At 39.1% G+C, this 21,244-nt stretch overlaps 1 protein-coding gene across 2 annotated transcripts in view; it reads left to right on the forward strand.

Annotated features, from left to right (window-relative positions):
• LOC139468125 (uncharacterized) overlaps positions 1–16,498 on the forward strand; it is a 51,346-nt gene extending 34,848 nt beyond the window's left edge. The window contains exons 5-7 of one of the 2 annotated variants that reach the window (XM_071249881.1): positions 1,851–1,961; positions 5,986–9,045; positions 10,312–16,498. In XM_071249881.1, the coding sequence (XP_071105982.1) occupies positions 1,851–1,961; positions 5,986–9,045; positions 10,312–11,528 (4,388 nt within the window). In that variant the 3' untranslated portion in view covers positions 11,529–16,498. The remainder of the gene's footprint in view (positions 1–1,850; positions 1,962–5,985; positions 9,046–10,311) is intronic. The other variant, XM_071249883.1, reaches the window with a different exon arrangement.
• Positions 16,499–21,244: the final 4,746 nt, after the last annotated feature.

The raw sequence follows: 21,244 nt of genomic DNA on the forward strand, positions 1-21,244 counted from the left end.
AAGTGACCTTTCTGATATTTTTTTAATACTGCAGACTTTAATGGTCTAAAAATGTTAACAAGAATTATCACTCAAATTATTTTGTTTTGAAAAGAAGATTCATTCAAAATATGAAATAACGCATAAGAAAGTGTTTACCGCATTTGTGTAGGTGTGAAAATAGCCACAGTCATGTATCGCATGAGTGCAGACCAGGGGCATAAATATACTGGTTTGGTCACCTACCATATTTTCTTGAGTATACTTTTCAGGAAATACATCTGTGTAGAAGGGGTAATGGGTTCATATTATAACGTTATACATGCCTACAATTTACTGTGAGCATGAAACACAAGATATTCCAAGTCTGAAGTACGCAATTTAATCCTGTTATTACGGCTTTTGAAAAGTGGTCATTGTATATCTGGACTTGTGTTTGTAATCTATTGCAGGATTCACTTCGAATTTATACCCTCATGGTATTAAGTACATGCTTCAGACCTGCACTGCATGTGACTTAGTTTTGTTACAATTTATTTCGACCACTGGCATTTTCTTTTAAAGACATTGTAAGAACAAACCAAAATTTTGTAAACCAACAGAAAAAAATTGAAGCACCTCATTTATGGCTTACAGTTCACTGTAAACAGCAAAGGTGGCAAGATACGCTCCATCCACATGGCTAACAGTTCACTGTAAACAGCAGAGGTGGCAAGACACACGCCATCCATGTGGCTTACAGTTCAATGTCACTGTAAACAGCAAAGGTGACAAGATACGCTCCATCCACATGGCTAACAGTTCACTGTAAACAGCAAAGGTGACAAGATACGCTCCATCCACATGGCTTACAGTTCACTGTAAACAGCAAAGGTGACAAGATACGCTCCATCCACATGGCTTACAGTTCACTGTAAACAGCAGAGGTGACAAGATACACTCCATCCACATGGCTTACAGTTCACTGTAAACAGCAGAGGTGACAAGATACGCTCCATCCATGTGGCTTACAGTTCACTGTAAACAGCAAAGGTGACAAGATACACTCCATCCACATGGCTTTAAGTTCACTGTAAACAGCAGAGGTGACAAGATACGCTCCATCCATGTGGCTTACAGTTCACTGTAAACAGCAAAGGTGACAAAATACACTCCATCCACATGGCTTACAAATGCCAACTTTCCCATGCCCTGGTGGCCTTCTGTAGGGGTCTGTACGGCCACAAGCTTCTCTATTATGTCAACACCTGGACAGCAGCTTGTATTTGGGTCTGGTACTAATGCACTTTAATATTCACCATTAAGAAAAAATATCTTGGTGTAATATTTCAGAAACAAATTATGATTCAGACTTGAAATTTAATGGTGTGGAAGGAGTAGTAAAAAGGCAATGTGATGCTGTATGTCTTGATGGGCTTGAGAGGGGAACTGCTAGTGTGCTGTCTGACTAATCCTGCCTCTCGTTACCGATTACCAGTGTCTTTGTTTGTTCTACCATTCAGATAGCACTGCCACAGTTTAAGTCAGTCCCCGCACAAAGCCACATTAAATATTAAGGGCTGACAATAGGATCTGTTAATAGTCTGTGATTATGATGTATGACTAATTACAGGCACTAAGAAGGCACACTGTGAGTGAAGGGAGTCCTTCTACAGTGTGGGACAGATGTGGGCAAGAATGTAGGCACACTGTGAGTAAAGGGAGTCCTTCTACAGTGTGGGACAGATGTGGGCAAGAATGTAGGGACGCTGTGGACGAAGAGTCTTTATACTATAGTTTTCATGCTTATCTTACATGTCTCAATTACTTCCACAGAGTATCTGTTGTAGTTCCAACATCACAGTGATGGAAACTGCTTTGTTGTTTTCCAGGAATGGGAATCCATGTGGCTCTGTCTGAGCAGGCTGATGAAATTGCCAGCATTGTACAACAGGCCAGCCAGGGAAAACTGCCCAGTTGCCATAGTAATATAAACAAAAGAAGTGAGTATATCGTTTATCCATTTTCAATTTGATTTCATACTTTGTAATCATATTCACCAGATTTCCACCAGACTAACTTCACTGAGTTCTGAAGTGTTATATTGCAAGTCTGGCTGTGTGCTGTGAGCATTGATTTCACCAGAAGGCTATACATTTCTCTCTGTCCCTGTCTCACCCATGTCCTGGTATGGAGCAGTGGCTGTCTCGTTTCTTCAGACAAGGCATCAATTTCAGCTGCTCTCTCTCTTCTTTCAGCTTTAGCGATATCTGCTTGTAGAGCTTTGCCATTGTGATAACAAGTTACAGCTAGTAATGTCTCATTGTTAACGTCATGTGAAATCAGCATTGAATTAACAGTTTTGTATTGAATGGTGATGGAACTTACATTTTACTAGCAACAAACATTTGAATATTTTACACGTAAATAACATAATTGTGGTTCATAATTATTTGCACAGAACACTAACAGAAAGTGATATATATTATAAAACAGTATGATAGGACCATTGTTTTAGTTTAAAGTAGAGGAAATCACCTTTCAGGGATCCAGTTGTAGACAATGATGAAAGAAGCTGACATATGAACCTATCTATCATATACGAGTAGCCAGTATTTATAGTGGGTTACAGTTAATACTGGCTCTGCATTTGTTTCAAGGGGGAGGGGGGTCTCCTTCAGCGTCCTGTTACCTCAGTGTTGAGTAACTGCAGTCAGGCACTCTCGGCTCCCTTTCTATGGAGGCCATTGGAGAGGCACTCATCTGTTTCAACCAGGACAAAATAGGCTCAGATCTTGCAGTGAACAGCTGACAAGGCTTAGAGTTGTTACATTCAAGGCAAATGAGGCTTGGATGAACACACAACATTTTTCTCATGGTTATGTCTTAGACATTTTCTTATTAAATTGTCTTTATTCATTCAATTTCAGAATATTTGGATACCAATTTATGGAAAATAATTGGAACAGCTGTACAAAGTGTACAGATTTTCCCTCATTAGTGACTAGCATAGATCATTGTTTGAAATTCCTATTAATAATTAAAATTGTGATTTCATGCATTAGCGAATTAACTGGTTGACAATTTGTTTGTTTAGGCCATTACACCTCTGTCACGTGAATTATGTTAATCTCTCATCTTGGATGGGGAAACATTCTCCTTGGAAGAAAATGAGTTCCCAAGAAAGCTCACACCTCAGGTTATTGTTGGTTCCAATAGTCCCATTGTCAGCTTTCAGTCTGCAGAAACAGTACTGGGCAGCCTCATTTGCCAACAGGAAGAAAAAGTCCAACATCCTGTAACATGATAGGCATGGACTTGCAGATTGTGGAAAACATATAAGGTTGTTTTGAGTTGTGGGACAGGTTTCAAATGGAGAGATTGATTGCCTATTTACTCCTGTTTATAATATTTTGGGCACCTGGTGTTTTTTGTGTTGATCTGTGTTAACATGCTTGAATGGTAATGAATTCCCCCTGTTGTGTATTGTGGTAGGGTTGGGATGTGGGCAAACCTGTACTCTTATCTCGGTGTGGGGGAGGACAGATGTTTTATGATAACAGTTTATGTTTCTAAGTAGGCAAATACCTAGTGATGAAAGACTTGGAGTTAAAGCAGCACCTTGCCTCATCACTGTTGATGGGAAGTGCAAACAAGGACCCAGTGTCTTCTTTATTGGATGTTTAGGCTCACATAATCCATTATGTCAAAACACAACCATTTGGTGCAGTCAAGATAAAGACCGTGTAACTAGCATGGAGGAGGAGGACAGAGTCAGGCTGTTCACCACTGCAGCAGGCAGGGCACTAGCAACCAGTGCCTAGACTTACAGTTACATGTACCTCATACCATTATAGCATTTCATAACATTACACTCAGGTTATGGTAGGTTCTGTTTCTGTATAGGAAAAACTCTACTGCAAAGAGGTGATGTATGCCTATGTTTTCAAATAATCTGTAGTTATAAATTATAAGTTATGTTACGTTAGGGTTTAAAGTTATATGAAGTAATGTTAAGTAAAGGTTTTAAGTTATATTATGTTATGTTAAGTTAAGGTTTTAAGTTATATTCTACCATGACATTGATGAATGCTTGATTCTGATTGGTTAAAAAGAGGTTTCCTTTTTGCTACGGAAACCCCTTTCAAATATATTAAGCCTTTTCACAAAAAAAACGTGTGTATGAATACATAGATAGCCTACATATCGATTCACAGAAAATGGCTGCCGATCGATCACCCCCATATGTACTGTAAAACGTAGCTATATTTCCTCTAATACACGCTGGGTTTCTAATACCAGCCAGGTCTCTAATACACGCCGAGTCAAGGGCTCTCGCGAAATTAATAGACAGCGTAATGTCAAACAGTGGAAATATGGTAGTTTGATATCGGATGTTTGGGGCGTTCTAGGCCGCAACCCTGACTGCTTTGATGATGACATTAAAGGATTTAACAAAGGCATATCTTTTGCATACAAATGAAATGTTTATGAAACTGTTAGAGAAATGTTCTATGGTGACCAGAACGGGAACAATTAAAGCTATTTCCTCATTGAAACAACAGACAATGAAAGTAAAATATAACATTATAAAACTTTATTCATGACAACATGTTGTTTACAAACCTTTTCTTTTCGTCAACCACCACCGTTAGAATTTGTCAGGAGGGGAATTGAAAGAAAACACTCCCCTTCGAAAGTCCATGAAAACAATGTCCCAACTGAAGTGACAGCTTATCAAACTAAAGAGCTTGGTTCAAAATTAAAACAAAGTGGTATCTACTCTACAGTGGGACTATATCGAATTTCAAAACACAGTAGGTTTATCTCCTAATTAAGTAATAATAAGTTACGGTTTAAAGTTATGTTATGTAGTGCTAAGTTAAGGTTTTAAGTTATATTAGGAATGATAAGTTACGGTTTAAAGTTATGTTAAGTAGTGCTAAGTTAAGGTTTTAAGTTATATTAGGAATGATAAGTTACGGTTTAAAGTTATGTTAAGTAGTGCTAAGTTAAGGTTTTAAGTTATATTAGTAATGATAAGTTACGGTTTAAAGTTATGTTATGTAGTGCTAAGTTAAGGTTTTAAGTTATATTAGGAATGATAAGTTACGGTTTAAGGTTATGTTAAGTAGTGCTAAGTTAAGGTTTTAAGTTATATTAGTAATGATAAGTTACGGTTTAAAGTTATGTTAAGAAGTGCTAAGTTAAGGTTTTAAGTTAAATTAGGAATGATAAGTTACGGTTTAAAGTTATAAAAATAATAAAAATTTGGTACTGGCAGGAAGGAATTACAACCAAGTCACTACTTTGGAAACATGTTAAACTATTGAAGTGAATGTAATATATAATTAGGTGAACAATAGTACTGTGACACTGTTTTGCAAATGTTTGCAGAGAGCCTAGTTACTCTAATTGAAACCCATAGTTATGTCTGTCAATAATCCAGTCTGGACCAGACAATTCAGTGATTCACATCATGAGCATGGATCTACATTACTGGGATACCATGACATGCATCAACCAAGTCAGCAAGTCTGACCACCCTATCCTATTAGTCACTTCTTACAACAAGCAATGTCTCCTCTTTAGACAAGCACGGGCTGCTGAAGACCATTTCTAACATGGATTTTCTGTACACAGTGACTTTGAGGCAGGAACTGGGAAATGCTTGTGATAAATAACTGAACTATGATTCAAATATGGGCTATAAGAAGCAAGTATTCCTCTTTTTATGAATATGTAAAATGATGTAGGCAGCATTTAATCAAATATTAGATCTACCACCTGTGTAGATAGTTTGTGCTTGTACTTTAAGTTTGTAGCATAGAGAACATGTTAGGCCAAGCAAACAGTGGTGACATTAGGTCTGCTTCATCTCAAGTCAGTAGTCCTCTTTCAGTAGTGGAATTGTTTTAGTTTCCTAGCTTTATAAATTGATGACATATTGTTGTGTATGTTGATGTTGTGATGAAAAGAGGGCACATATGGCAATGATGTGATGGGGACATTTATATTCCACCACAGGCTCCCAGATCCCTGGTGCTTTTGACCCTGTGGGATCTTCTTTCGGAAGTGGCAACCATGGCCTGCCACCCAGCATGCTGGGTTGCTGTGGCGATATGCGGAATCAGGAGGACTGGGGGTGGCAGAAGCGACACTCCATAAGTGTCATGGACTACAGGAGGATGGGAGCCTTAGCAGAGAAGTCAAAGTTAATGAGCATTGAAAATCTAGAACGACAAAGACTGTTGGCAGTATATGATGTCCCCCCTAAACGAATTCGTAAAGTTGAAGCAAATGTTGTGTCCCAAGCTGTAGGTCAGAAGTCAGAAAGAGACAGTGCTAAGTCCTGCATATCATGTTCTGCTCTCCTAGGTAGAGGTTCTGACACATCTCGTGTATGTTCTCATGGTGCTTCCTACTCCTCCCTTCCATATGAGAACAGTTCTCAACCGTATGTCACCGGGCTGTCCACAGCCTGCTCTGCAAAAGATCTGTTCAAGCTTCAAGGCAGAGGAGATTATCATGGGTACTCAAGAAGTCTAGGAAGCCAGGGAAACTACCAACTTAGTGTCATCGAAGATGAAATAAGAATGGCAAATGACAGGACTAAAAGGAAAGAAGCCCTTCAGAAACTTCAAAGAGAAGAGAGTTCCTTGCAAAGAGAAATCACTCTGTTGGATGAAATTTTGCAAGTGTGTAAATTTGATGATGAGACTAAAACTGTTGACCTTAAAGGAACCAAAGCTCCTACAATCATGTTAGAGAAATCTTCCAGTCTACCTCCGAAGACCAAGAAAGACTTGTGGGTAGACACCAAGAAGTGTAACACAGAAGTAGCACAGCTCAGAACCACAAGATCCGAAAAACAGAACATGGAAGCCAACTGTCTCAGTCCTAATTTGTTAAGCAAGCTGAAAGAAATCCCTTCTCATTCTAAACTTCTTGCTCCACTCCCCTATGTAAACCTGTCTAAATATGATGAAGATGACAAGTCCAGTCATGTATGTGTTCCAGGAAGCGGAGACAAGCTTGTCGTTTCCAGTGCCTGCAGCAGCAGCTTGAGCAATGTGTCTGTGTTCAACAAGGAGAATTCTCCTCATACACAAGCTATCAAACAGAAACTGGGAGCAAGGTCCTCCAGTGAGTCCCGTATCGCTTTAAAAAGTAGCCAGTGGGAGGAAGAGGAGGAGAGGGGTCCTCAGTGGCAGAGAGAGCCAATATATGCCAATGAATGCATAAAAAAGGAAAATACTCCACCGCCTGAGCTGCCACCCAAAGGGCCAGCATTGTTGAGAAAGAATCTGTCAAAAACGTCTACTGTTGTAGCCGCTCACCCTGGTGGGAGTCTCACACCACCAGCTCTTCCTTCCAGAGATAGGAGTCGGTCTGTTGGGTCTCAGGGTAAGCTGCATGGATATGACAATGCTCCAATGATAGTTTTCCAGACTTCAAAACCCTCTTCTACATCATCAGTTGGACCACAAGATTCCTACCTACTTATGGGGGGATTTCAAGAAGAGCATAAGGCACCAACAGAAGGACACCCTTTTGGGGTTGGCATTGATTCACACAGAACCAGTATCACATCTCGAGCACAGATAATTGGTGCTCAGGGAGGGAGATACACAGAACATGCTAGTCAATATATGGAAATGGGGCAGTTTGAACCTGAATGTCCGAAGTTAAGAATTTCAGACTCATCATCATCTGAAAGTGACCTTTATGGATATTCCTCTAGTCCCAGACCTTCAGTTGAATTGAGAATAACCGAGCCGATAGATGAAGCTGCATCTTACTTGCGACAGCCAAGGCAAGAAAGCAACTATATGGAGATGACTGGATTACAGAGTAACAGAAATTCTCAAGTCCTGCAAAACCTGCAGACACTCCAGACATATGTATCTTCAACACCAGGAGGGGACAGTTTGAATCAGAATACTAATAGTGAGGTGACCAGACCTGCAATGCCTTTTCCAAATTTGCTCAATTTCCAAAAGAGACAATCAGATCAAAAGAAGACACCATCAAAATCCAACATCAGCTCTAATACAAGCCAGGCAGCTGAAAATACACCATCCCAAGAGACACCAAAAGAAGGTGGTGGCTTTCTTGCCAGATTTATGAGGAGAAGCTCCAGAGACCAAAAAGCAGCATCTCAAAGTCAAGAAAACCTGACAGGGGCAAGAAGTCGAGCCAGTTACCTAGAACGTAGTCAGTCAGACCAAGGAGAACAGAGTAAGCCTGAACTGCCAGAAACTGTTCCTCACATAAAGGTTGGCAGACAGCGTTCATCAAGCTTCCCCAACAGACTTAGCTACCAGGAGGCTAACACTGAAATCAAAATGCCACCTTCCCCCAAAGACCTGCCACCTCCTCTTCCACCTGAAAGGAACAGAGCCAGGGAATACAGAGGTAGTAAAAGTCTATCTCTTGATGATAAGCCTGGTGCCCCTGTGGAAATCATCAGTAAGTCCAGTAACTGTCAAGGGTTGAAGAGAAACATCACAGAACCCCTTCTTAAGGTAGAAGAAACCAAACCCGAGATGAGAGTCTTGACTGTGCTGCATGTACAGCAACAACTTCAGTTGACAAATCCTTACCTTCAATTGACAGAATCCTCCAAAACAGATGATGAAAAGTTGATTGAACTATTACAGAATGGTGGTAGTTCAAGGTTAGGAATGGAAGAGAAAGGAAACTATGCATGTTTGTCAGAACTGAAGAGTAAAATGAGTTTGCCACTTCCTGTTAAGAAACAACTCAGTGCCAGTGAAAAAGCAGCAGAGATTGCTCGCCACGTTACATCACTGCCTCCATTTATCCCACCCAAGACAAAGCCATACCCTTCAACTTTGTCTCCGGTGATAGAATCACAGTTATCACCCAGAGGGATGGATTCTGATGCTATCTATGTAGAGATGAAAGAACTCCCAAGTAAAAGATCATCCAGCACCAGTGACTCTTTTGCCCTAAACCCTGCAGGCCAGAAGGACAAAGCCCGTGCAACACTCCGAATTTGTCCACCGGTGGAGGATGAGAATGGGAAAATCTGGGTCCCTCGTAGTAGCCTGAACTCTGCAGGTATGTGCAGCATGAGGGTTTGCATTGTTTGGAATGCTGATAGCTTGGTATTTGGAGCCTGCCACTTCTTTCTGTTGCTAGCCCACTGCCTCTCCAAATCTCAGTGCACTGCTTGCCATGAGAATGACAGTAATTGTCCATTGCATCATCATAGTGCTCTCGCACAGAAGCTTCATAGTAGTCTGCAGTTTCTCATGTATTTTATACTTTTATTGGCCTTTTTTTCACTGAATTGCAACTAACTGTATTCCATATGTACAGAGATTTGGAGAGAGCTCTATAATATGTAGACATTATTGCAAGAAGGACTGATAGAAAAGCACATCAATAATCTGAGTTCCATTAAGGCATCAAGTAGAAAGACAGGCTATGTTTGTCTTGTAGTTTAATCTGTATGTCATGTGTTCTGTTATAACCTGACTGTGATGTGTTTCCGTGTTGTCTACTAAGAGAGTTTGCATATGACAGGATGCAGTGACACAGGCCTTGAGAAAAACCTCTAGATTGTGTATTGGTTGATGAGTGTCCGATAAGAATCTTCCTGTTAGACTGACTAAAATAGTAACTTCTTACTTATCTCACGTCCAACTAGCTAGCAGTGCATGTTACAGCATTGTTTGCATGTAGCTGCAACATGTACACCACTAACACACTGCTTCATGTGTACGCCTCATACCGGAAAAACCTTTACTTGTTTTACTTTATTAGAATTATGATTCTTAGATACTTTGAGCTAGTCTTGCTAGTTTTACAAGTACAGATTTTCAATTAAGATTATATACATAATAGGATAAGCTTGCCCTGACAGCATGTTTGCCTGTTTTCCTGCTTACTAAACTCTTTTGCATGAACACACCTCTGCAGCTCACTTCCTCAATATCACTTGTAGCATCATTGGTTCAGTTGGGTTGCTATGATTGCTTCTTTATAACTTCTTTAGTGTTTTATATATGTATAAGCATTATCAAATTGAAAGGTAGAAGACATCCTCATGTAAAAAGTCCATGTTCATGGGATGTTATTATGTAATAATATTATATAATTTTTCTTTTATATGTTTGTTCATGCTCTGCTTTCTTGGTGCATTGGATAATTATTTGGCATGTTAATGGCATGTGTAATTCAATTGTTAGTTGTGATATTTATGTCATCATTACAGTTGCAAGTATGATGAAATTGCATTTATGTGTCGGGTAAAAAATTATTTCAATGTTTACAAAAAGTGCTCTTAATGTAGATGAAATATTCTATGACCTTACTCTACAGTTACTGTTGCAGAAACTGCCAGTGGTTCGTCCCCTCACAGTGCCAAATGTTGTGACACCCAGAATTTACACTATAGTGCTCTGGTTGTCTCTGTGGATGATCTCAATGACAAACTGGATGCCATATCTGTTTCTTCCCATGAGAGTAGTGACAATCACAGTATTCGCAGCGAAGACACTGTTCGGAGTAGCCCCGCCTCCACTATACTGCGACCCAGGTCAGGCAGAGACTACCAGTTTGTGGAGCGGCGACACACAGCAAGCGAGAGCTGTACATCCAGTCCCCAAACGCCTTACTCTCCGTCTTCTGGAACAGTCTTCAGTTTTGAAAGTACCATGTCCAACTCATCACATGGGGAAGAGTACAATGCCTACATGAATGTGGATATGACAACAGGTGCTAAGGATTCTGTGTTTGGCCACAAGCATGTGTCTGATCATGAAGTCTCTCCTGAGAGGACGTTCCGAGAGAAGCTGATCAGTGAAAGAGATAGGCGAAGCAGTGAACGAGAGAAAGTGACTGGTGAGAGAAATAGGTTGAATAGTGAAAGAGACAGATTAAACAGTGAAAAAGAGCATTTACATAGCCCAAGAAACAATCTGAAAGGTGACAAAAATCAATTAAGTCCTGAAAGGGACAAGGTTGGACAAGCCCCAGACAAGCATGATACTGATATGGTTTTGCACTGTAGTGATAAAAATTCTGAGAGTCCAGAGAAAGAAACAGTCAACACTGAAATAGACAGATTGAGTACTGATAGGAAAGCTAACAGTGATAGAGACACTTCCCTTGTTGAAGGAGACATGCAAGATGTCCTGCACTCCAGTAGTGGACACTCCCCCTCATGTACCAGGAGTGCCTCGCCCCCTCTGTCCCCACGTGTGCCAATGTCCCCCATGCCACCAGAGCAAGTGAATCCCCAATTAAATTATGCAGAGATAGACTTGTCCACAGCATGTGCTGCAACATCTCCAACAGAGTCTAAGAGAAAGCCAAAGAAAACTGTGCCCACCACACCAATTGCATATGCAACAATTGACATGCTTGCCACGCATGCGGTGAAGCAAGCAGGTATCGAGCATGCACAGTCTCGCGAGGACAGTCTTCGGCGAAGTGTCAGTGTGTGTACTCGTAAAAACTCCACTCCTTTGGTCAAAGATAGGAAATTTTCAATGCGAGAACGTAAAATGAGCACCAGTTCCTTAGGAGACACATAGCCTTCTGCATGCATTGTGATTTATTTGTGACCTAGCAGTGCCTTCTTTGTTTCTGTAACTGTCCGCTACTACAAAAGGCAGCAGTTTTAAACAGTGTGCTCAAATGTTTGTCTCTCCTAGGAATACTAATTATATCAATGGGTTGCTTTGCTCAGTTTGCCACAGTGCAGGGGAGATAACTCTTTTTGCACTGTTGTGAGTCCCATGTATGTACTGGAGATTTTTGTCTTTCTAGGAAGGTCTTATTTATGTTGTCACCGTGTTGCCTTATATTTATTTATTTGTTTTGTATATGTATCAAATTTCAAATTGGCATTGTCTGTGAATTTATGCTTATATTAATATGTTTCCTATTCTTGGTTGGTTTGGGAAAGAGTAAAGGGATTATGACTTGAACATCTTGTGTTGTGTACTGGATAGTAAGAAAAAGAAAACATATTACATGTCTGTTTAAGCTCAAAGAGCTGAAATCAGAATGTTGGTGATATAACACAGACTCCTTTACTTCCTGAATATATATCCTAAACAATTCCATACTTCGACCAGGAGCGCACTACCATTTCTATACTAATATTTTGATTTGAAAATCGGAAGAAAACCTGGTCACACACAATTACTTTTTCAGTTACCATGGTTCTATTGCATATCATTTAATCACATCAACAAACATGCCAAACACAGTTGTATAAAATTGAACAATGAAAAAATAGAATACGCTGTAGGCTGCAATTGTCATGTCTGTTGGGCATTCCCCTCTTTTTGAACTTCCAGTGAACACTACCTCACAATAACATACCATTTCACATGGAGGTGCTTTCTACTAGCTTATCATTGTTTAGCCGTTCAGTAGATAAATGATTCCTATTACTCTTGAAACATATTTTTCGAATTGATCTCTGGAGGTATTAGGTCCAACATGGCTTGTTAGCAACTCGGTTTTGCACCCCAGGGAGGTTCCCTCTGGATCACCTACTTTGTACACATGTCTAAAGGTGTGATATGTTCTAGGAAGAACTGTTTGATAGGCATTTTGTAGATGTTGGCAGATGACAAAGTAGACACAATTTATGGACAACAAATACTATTACAGCGATGTTTCAGTTTTGATCCTTATACCATTGTCAAATTGTCTTGAAACTGCATTAAATGTAGATGTAATATATGCAATCATGTACAAGATCTTGCATTATATACACTGAGGGAAACAAATAAGGGAACACCATTTCATTGCAGTGTCCCTTTATTTATTCCCAGATTTTTACCAACAGTGACATCCATAGCTCGACATCCATAGCTTGGGAACAAAACCTGGAAAACAATAAAGGAGCACTTGTATTTTCATGTGTTCCCTTATTTGTTTCTCTCAGTATACAACATTTATGGTACTCTTTACCATTAGGCCCAAACCATACACATGTTCTGAGTTTTTTGTTAATTTATCAAATAGTAAGTTCAAGCAAATCTTCCCACTAAAATGACCTTACTGTCTCATTGTAGAAACTTTCAGGAAAGAAATGCCTGTTATTAACTCTAAAGGTCCAGGTAGAACCATCAGGCCTGTGTAGTGTGCCCTCAGTAGAACAAGAAGTTCACAACTGTAGACATTTTCCTCCCATGAATCAGATTGAGGACTCGCCAAGATCAAAATCTTACAATGAACATATATACTTTGTCATATGTTGTGTTTAGATGGTTTCAATACCGATCAAGATTTTGATTGAGTTACTTTCTCAAGGCCTATTCACATGGTCATCGCTTTGGCAGCAGTATCGGATCTATGTACCACTAGAAACACTGAGTTCTCATCATTAGTATACCTTTATCATAACCAAATATTATTAAGATAATTCTATAAAAAAACTCTGTATTTATGCCAAACATGTAAGATTGTTGATAATGAAGGGTTTAGGGGTATGATGCAAGATTTTATTGGCTTTTCATATGGCCTACTTGTGGGTTCAATGATGAATATTTCATCACATCTACTACATTTATTGCATTGATATAAATTGCAATTGCAATCTCATTAAGATCAGAGTTTAACTTCTGATACAATTCCTCTGTAAGTGAAGATCTGAAAACTCTTTATATGAGTTTCAGGTGAACTTTCTAGTCCAAGTGAGTTAACCAATCAGAGCAGCTTATCTGATTCTGAATTTCATCAACAACCACAATGAAACTATTGTAGGCTGAGCTGATATATATGTTGTGTAGTTTAATTACCTTCTGTCATTCTGTGTGCCATAACATCTACACACACAAAGGTTTAGAATGAATATTTCTGTTGAGTGGACTTTTACAGCTAAACTTGAACTTTACAGATTGAGGTGGTAAAAAATATGAAATCAATGCCAGAGCCCAAACATCCTTTATTTAGCTTAGGTGGTCAAAGAATTAACTTGAGGTGACCTCCAAGAGATCTTCATGCAGAAAGGTATTATGTCGGAGCGAATTATTTTCATTTAATATAGCTGAATTATGCAGAGAATTATGCTTGTTAATAGGTTTGTGACAACAGTGAAGTCTACATGTGTGACACAGTGTGGAGGTACTTGTAGGAGTAGTGCAAGAAGTAGGGTTAGTGATGGGGTGTCTACCCTACTGCTCTTGTACCTCTATTGTCATCACACACCACAGGAGGAACACCTTTAACCTCATGTACACTGACTAAATGATAGCCTGTAGATAGTAACTTCACCATGACCTTGTTGGCAAGCAAACAATACAGTACACAAAATTGGGATATATTCAATGGCTAGAGCTCTTATTAACTCCAAACCCTTGTTATTTTGTATCCATAAAAGGCGTTAATTAGCTTGTTGACATTGTTTCAGGGCCGCTGAAGGTGTGCCCCTGAATTAAACATGTCTGGACGTTCTGCTTCTACTGAAAAGTAGAAGTATGGTGGTTGTGTAGTTGATGGGGAAGAAAGACCAGTGTTCCTATTGTGACTAACATGTTAACGCTTGCAAGCCATAAGCAGGTTTGTTTGTGACTGTTCTTGTTCATATAAAATGGTTGAATATAGCCATGATTAGAAAGAACACATTGCTTTAGTCTCATCATGGTGCTGTGCAGAATGTACTGGGATCAAATTCTTCATGTTTTTGTGTTGACAGCTTAATGATTTGTTGTTGAAATATACAGTGAGATTAATGGATCCTGTTGATGCATGTGCCTGCAGATGGTTTGTGTTGCCAAGTCCTGGATATATGTATGTATGGCACTGTATGGTTTCAGAATACCATTTTCTACCTGGGAATAGGTAACATTGAAGTATTTTCTTTTCATTATGTGGAACAATGGATTATTGTAATCCTGATTTGATTCTGTCAGTGACAGGTTACCGAACAGTTGTTGGGGGTGCCCAGCTGCATGGTCTCTGTAAGCAGAGCCTACTTTTGAAAAACTTTTAGTTTCACACACTGGTACATGTTTAGGCTTTTAGGTGCAGTTATCAAGTATTTTGGATTTTTCACCCAGTTTTTTATCCATACAGGAAATTAATTGTTTAGGCCTGTAGATTGGTTTTGTTAATTTTGGAAAATATTGTTTTGGTACAACAGTATTGATAATTAATGATTGGTACAAACAGTGAAAGCACTCAGCTGAAAGGATGCAATGTTGTCCATGATCAGTTCCTCCCGTATTACTTCAACCACTACAACCCATCATGAACTTTGCCACCTATAACACTGTTCACGTTCCACGGTCCAGTTTAATGGTACATTATTTCACTGCCATAAGTTGTGTAGGAAATGTTATACATATTCCAAGTTCAAGCATGTTGCTATCAACACTACTGAAAGTTGCGTTACCTCTAAGTACCTCGCTTTTCTACACTGTATTCCCAAATGTCATTCATATGGCACTTATGTTGTGTAGTGTAAGTCAGTCAGCTAAAGTAGATGATGAAGTCATTTTGAAATGTTGTATATTTCGTATGGTGCTACTAGTTTCAGTGAGTCAAACAATGGCAGATACTGCCTGATAGTGTTTACAGTGTACAACAAAGGCCAAAACAAATTGTATTTGTTTCTCCTGTTTATATGCAAGAACATTCTGGTACAGGTTTGGAAAATGATGTTGCATGAGAGAAAAAGGACATTTGTCTTGGCCTTCCATTGTTTGAGTGATGGCTGTTGCTGTTGTTGCTGTTGCTGCTGAAGCAGGAATGGCCTCCAGGATTGAAATGTTGCTCTTCAATATTACAAAACAATACTTTGCTTTCGTTTGGAATGTGCTGTCAGTAAACCCATCAAAAACCTTGAAGATTTGGGGAGTAAGAAGCCTCTTTGAACATTTCAGATGGAATGAAAATAATGCCATTCTTACCTTTTTTATATACAGTTGAAAACTTGAAATGCTTCCAAAAATATTATTTTTTGTTCCTGATAGTCTTTCAGTTTTAACAGTATCTGTGTCCAAGGAAAGTAGTATCAGTAGACACATTTTCAGTAGCTACATTGTCTTTCATGTTTCAGGAACATTTATAGTGTACAAGTTGTAAAGCAAAATATCTGCACACATACACTTAGAGAATGCCAAGAAATTGTCTCATGCTTCCATTTCAGACATGGTGGTTGTGTTCTCTCAGACAGGGGCTTGCTTTAAACTTTGACATTCATGGATGTAGATGTTATTTCCATACCTGCATGTATGGCCAGCCAGCCAGCCAGCAGCAGCCAGTCAATGTAGAATGAATGTTTGTGTGTGACTGAGAATGTGTGAATCACTGAAAGGGTGGGAGCTGATTTTATATGATTTTTATAGTAAATTATGCTTGTTATGTTTGTATTTGTGTTAGAGGCTGGAGTACCCAGTTTGCTTTGTGTCCAAATTCATCTGGAAGGAGGTGAACCCATGTGCTAGAGACTTGCGCTCTTCCTTTGTTTGCCAAATTACATCTCATTATCTGTATTGTGGTTTTTCAACGAATGCATAATAAATTCATATTTAGTCATTTCAAACTGTTTCTTGTGATTTTTACACTTGCCTCATCAATCCATGCCATCAAATGATGTTGACTTGTGTAAGTATTCATTGCTCTACCATTGTTCTGTTTGATAGCCCACTGGTCCGATTCATTATTCTCTGTGCTGTAGACAGGTAAAATATATGATTTTGATGAGATTGCTAGAAGGGTAGCACGCGCATACAATAACAGTGTATCATCCCACATTGGTTCCTGTGCAATGCATATCTTGTAGACCCGCTCACATGTAAGGAAATAATTTCTGCTTAGGGACCGACAATTTGATATTCTGAGTGGCACGCCTGGGATTTTGTATGGGGACCAGACATTGTCTCAGCTCAGTTGGAGCATGGATGAACCCTATACTATATCAACATAGGAACATGGGTAAAACCTTATGCTTCATCAATAGGAACATGCGTAAAACCCTATACTTCATCCGCAGAAACATGAATAAAACCCTGTACTGCATCAGTAGGAACATGGGTTAAACCCTATACTGCATCAGTAGGAACATGGATAAAACCCTATACTTCATCAGCAGACACATGAATAAAACCCAATACTTCATCAGTAGGAACATGGATAAAACCCTATACTTCAGCAAAAACATGGATAAAACCCTATACTTCATCAGTAGGAACATGGGTAAAACCCTATACTTCAACAGTAGGAACATGAGTAAAACCGTATACTTTATCAGTAGGAACATCAATCAAACCTGTGGAGATCCGGGGTAGAATAGGTCTTCAGCAACCCATGCTTGCCGTAAAAGGCAACTATGCTTGTCGTAAGAGGCGACTAATGGGATCGGGTGGTCAGGCTCGCTGACTTGTTTAATGCATGTCATCGACCCATATTGGGTGGATCGATGCTCATGATATAAATCACTGGATTGTCTGGTCCAGACTCGATTATTTACAGACCCCCGTCATGTAGCTGGAATATTGCTGAGTGTGGCGTTAAACAACAAACCAAACAAACCAACTATCAAACTCTATACTTCATCAGCAGGAACATCTACAAAACCCTATACTTCATCAGTGGGAACATGGTTAAACCGTATACTTCATCTGTAGGAACATGGTTAAACCCTATACTTCATCAGTAGAAACATGGGTAAAACCCTACACTTCAACAGGAACATGGCCAAAACCCTATACTTCATCAGCAGGAACATTGATAAACCCCATACTTCATTAGTAGGAACATGGCTAAAACACTATACTTCATTAGTAGGAACATTGATAAAACCCTATACTTCAACAGGAACATTGATAAAACCCTATACTTCATCAGTAGGAACATCAGATAAAACCCTATGCTTCATCAGTAGGAACACGGATAAAACCCTATACTTCATCAGTAGGAACATGGGTAAAGCCCTATACATCATCAGTAGGAACATGGGTAAAGCCCTATACTTCATCAGTAGGAACACGGATAAAACCCTATACTTCATCAGTAGGAACACGGATAAAAACCTATACTCCATCAGTAGGAACATGGGTAAAGCCTTATACTTCATCAGTAGGAACATGGGTAAAGCCTTATACATCATCAGTAGGAACATGGGTAAAGCCCTATACTTCATCAGTAGGAACACGGATAAAACCCTATACTTCATCAGTAGGAACACGGATAAAACCCTATACTTCATCAGTAGGAACACGGATAAAGCCCTATACTTCATCAGTAGGAACATGGGTAAAGCCCTATACTTCATCAGTAAGAATATGGGTAAAACACTAAACTTCATTAATAGGAACATGGGTAAAACCCTATGCTTCATCAGTAGGAACATGGATAAAGGCCCATACTTCATCAGTAGGAACACGGATAAAACCCTATACTTCATCAGTAGGAACATGGGTAAAGCCCTATACTTCATCAGTAAGAATATGGGTAAAACACTAAATTTCATTAATAGGAACATGGGTAAAACCCTATGCTTCATCAGTAGGAACACGGATAAAAGCCCATACTTCATCAGTAGGAACATGGCTAAAACACTATACTTCATTAGTAGGAACATTGATTAAACCCTATACTTCAACAGGAACATTGATAAAACCCTATACTTCATCAGTAGGAACATCAGATAAAACCCTATGCTTCATCAGTAGGAACACGGATAAAACCCTATACTTCAGCAAAAACATGGATAAAACCCTAAACTTCATCAGTAGGAACATGGGTAAAGCCCTATACATCATCATTAGGAACATGGGTAAAGCCCTATACTTCATCAGTAGGAACACGGATAAAACCCTATACTTCATCAGTAGGAACACGGATAAAACCCTATACTTCATCAGTAGGAACATGGGACAAAACCCTACACTTCATCAGTAGGAACATGGGTAAAGCCCTATACTTCATCAGTAGGAACACGGATAAAACCCTATACTTCATCAGTAGGAACACGGATAAAACCCTATACTTCATCAGTAGGAACACGGATAAAACCCTATACTTCATCAGTAGGAACATGGGACAAAACCCTACACTTCATCAGTAGGTACATGGGTAAAATCCGATACTTCATCAGTAGGAACATGGGTAAAGCCCTATACTTCATCAGTAAGAATATGGGTAAAACACTAAACTTCATTAATAGGAACATGGGTAAAACCCTATGCTTCATCAGTAGGAACACGGATAAAGGCCCATACTTCATCAGTAGGAACACGGATAAAACCCTATATTTCATCAGTAGGAACATGGGTAAAGCCCTATACTTCATCAGTAAGAATATGGGTAAAACACTAAACTTCATTAATAGGAACATGGGTAAAACCCTATGCTTCATCAGTAGGAACACGGATAAAAGCCCATACTTCATCAGTAGGAACACGGATAAAACCCTATACTCCATCAGTAGGAACATGGGTAAAGCCCTATACTTCATCAGTAAGAATATGGGTAAAACACTAAACTTCATTAATAGGAACATGGGTAAAACCCTATGCTTCATCAGTAGGAACACGGATAAAAGCCCATACTTCATCAGTAGGAACACAGATAAAACCCTATACTCCATCAGTAGTAACATGGGTAAAACCCCAAACTTCATCAGTAGGAACATGGGTAAAGCCCTATACTTCATCAGTAGGAACATGGGTAAAGCCCTATACTTCATCAGTAAGAATATGGGTAAAACACTAAACTTCATTAATAGGAACATGGGTAAAACCCTATGCTTCATCAGTAGGAACACGGATAAAAGCCCATACTTCATCAGTAGGAACACGGATAAAACCCTATACTCCATCAGTAGTAACATGGGTAAAACCCCAAACTTCATCAGTAGGAACATGGGTAAAGCCCTATACTTCATCAGTAGGAACATGGGTAAAGCCCTATACTTCATCAGTAAGAATATGGGTAAAACACTAAACTTCATTAATAGGAACATGGGTAAAACCCTATACCTCATCAGTAGGAACACGGATAAAACCCTATACTTCATCAATAGGAACATGTTTAAAACCCTATACTTCATCAGTAGGAATTTTGGTAAAACACTAAACTTCATTAATAGGAACAATGGTAAAACCCTATACTTCATCAGTAGGAACATGGGTTAAATATTATGGAAAGATTCTTTGATTGTACTTTTTATTTTATGTAATTTTATAGATAAACTTTTAACAAGGTAGTGTTTTGTAGCAGACTTGCCTTATAATGTGTTGTTGTAGCAGACATGTTGTACAATGTGTTCTTGTAGCAGACATGTTGTACAATGGGTTGTTGCAGCTAACCTGCTGCACAATGTGTTTTGGCAGAGATGTCAATGAAATATTATGGAAAGATTCTTTGATTGTACTTTTAATTTTATGTAATTTGATAGATAAACTTCTGTGATATTGTATCAATGCATTGGATGAATAAAATGTACTTGATTATAAGTGTATTATCCGTGTTTCTTCCCACATGGATGTTTTGCTCTTTCAATATCATCTGTCCATACCATACATCGGGTGAAGCAAATCTATGTCTTGTCTAACTAAGCAAAGTGAAAGATGGGATATGTTTTGTACGAATAAAACGAACTAAACTGCATACTTTAGGGTATTCCGACATGTGCCTCTGCCACATGCCAACAAAGTGAATCCTTACAACATGGAAGCCATAAACAGAACAAACACACAGAAAGCATTGTAAAGAAACATTGTGTTTCATGGTCAAGGTCACTGTAGAAGTGGCCTCGTAACCCTTGAGGGATATCGGCATGTTTTGATCCTGACATATTTGGGTTTTTATGCTTATGTGTGACACATATTAATTTTGTTGAATCCCCTTTCCCAATTTGTTGTGCTTCTGTCCAGTAATAATCTTGATAATTAACTTTAATGAGTATAGAGCAGTCACTAAAGAATGTTGATGATTGGTTGCATGCTGTTTGGGAGGAAGCTGCTCCATCCCATGCCACAGATAAACATTGAGTGAAAGAGTTACACACTGGGATAGTGAGTTCCACCTTCCCAAGGAAAGGGAATAAAAGTCCAGTTTCCGTTGACTGCAGGATTTGCAAAGCATGTGTACTGTCAACTGGGCATCGACAGATATTTTCAAAATCTTTTCATGTTTTTATTCAAGGTGCTCAAATGATTTGATGCACTTTTCAAGGTAAGACCCATTTTATCACAATATAGATCTTGATTATAGGTCAAATCGTCTTGACTAGGCGCTGCCATTTGGTTTGAAGCAAATGCAAGTGATATGAGAGGTGAAATCT

Source organism: Haliotis cracherodii, unplaced genomic scaffold, assembly GCF_022045235.1.
Source record: "Haliotis cracherodii isolate W230 unplaced genomic scaffold, xgHalCrac1.p SCAF_2, whole genome shotgun sequence".
Taxonomy (NCBI): Eukaryota; Metazoa; Mollusca; class Gastropoda; order Lepetellida; family Haliotidae; genus Haliotis; species Haliotis cracherodii.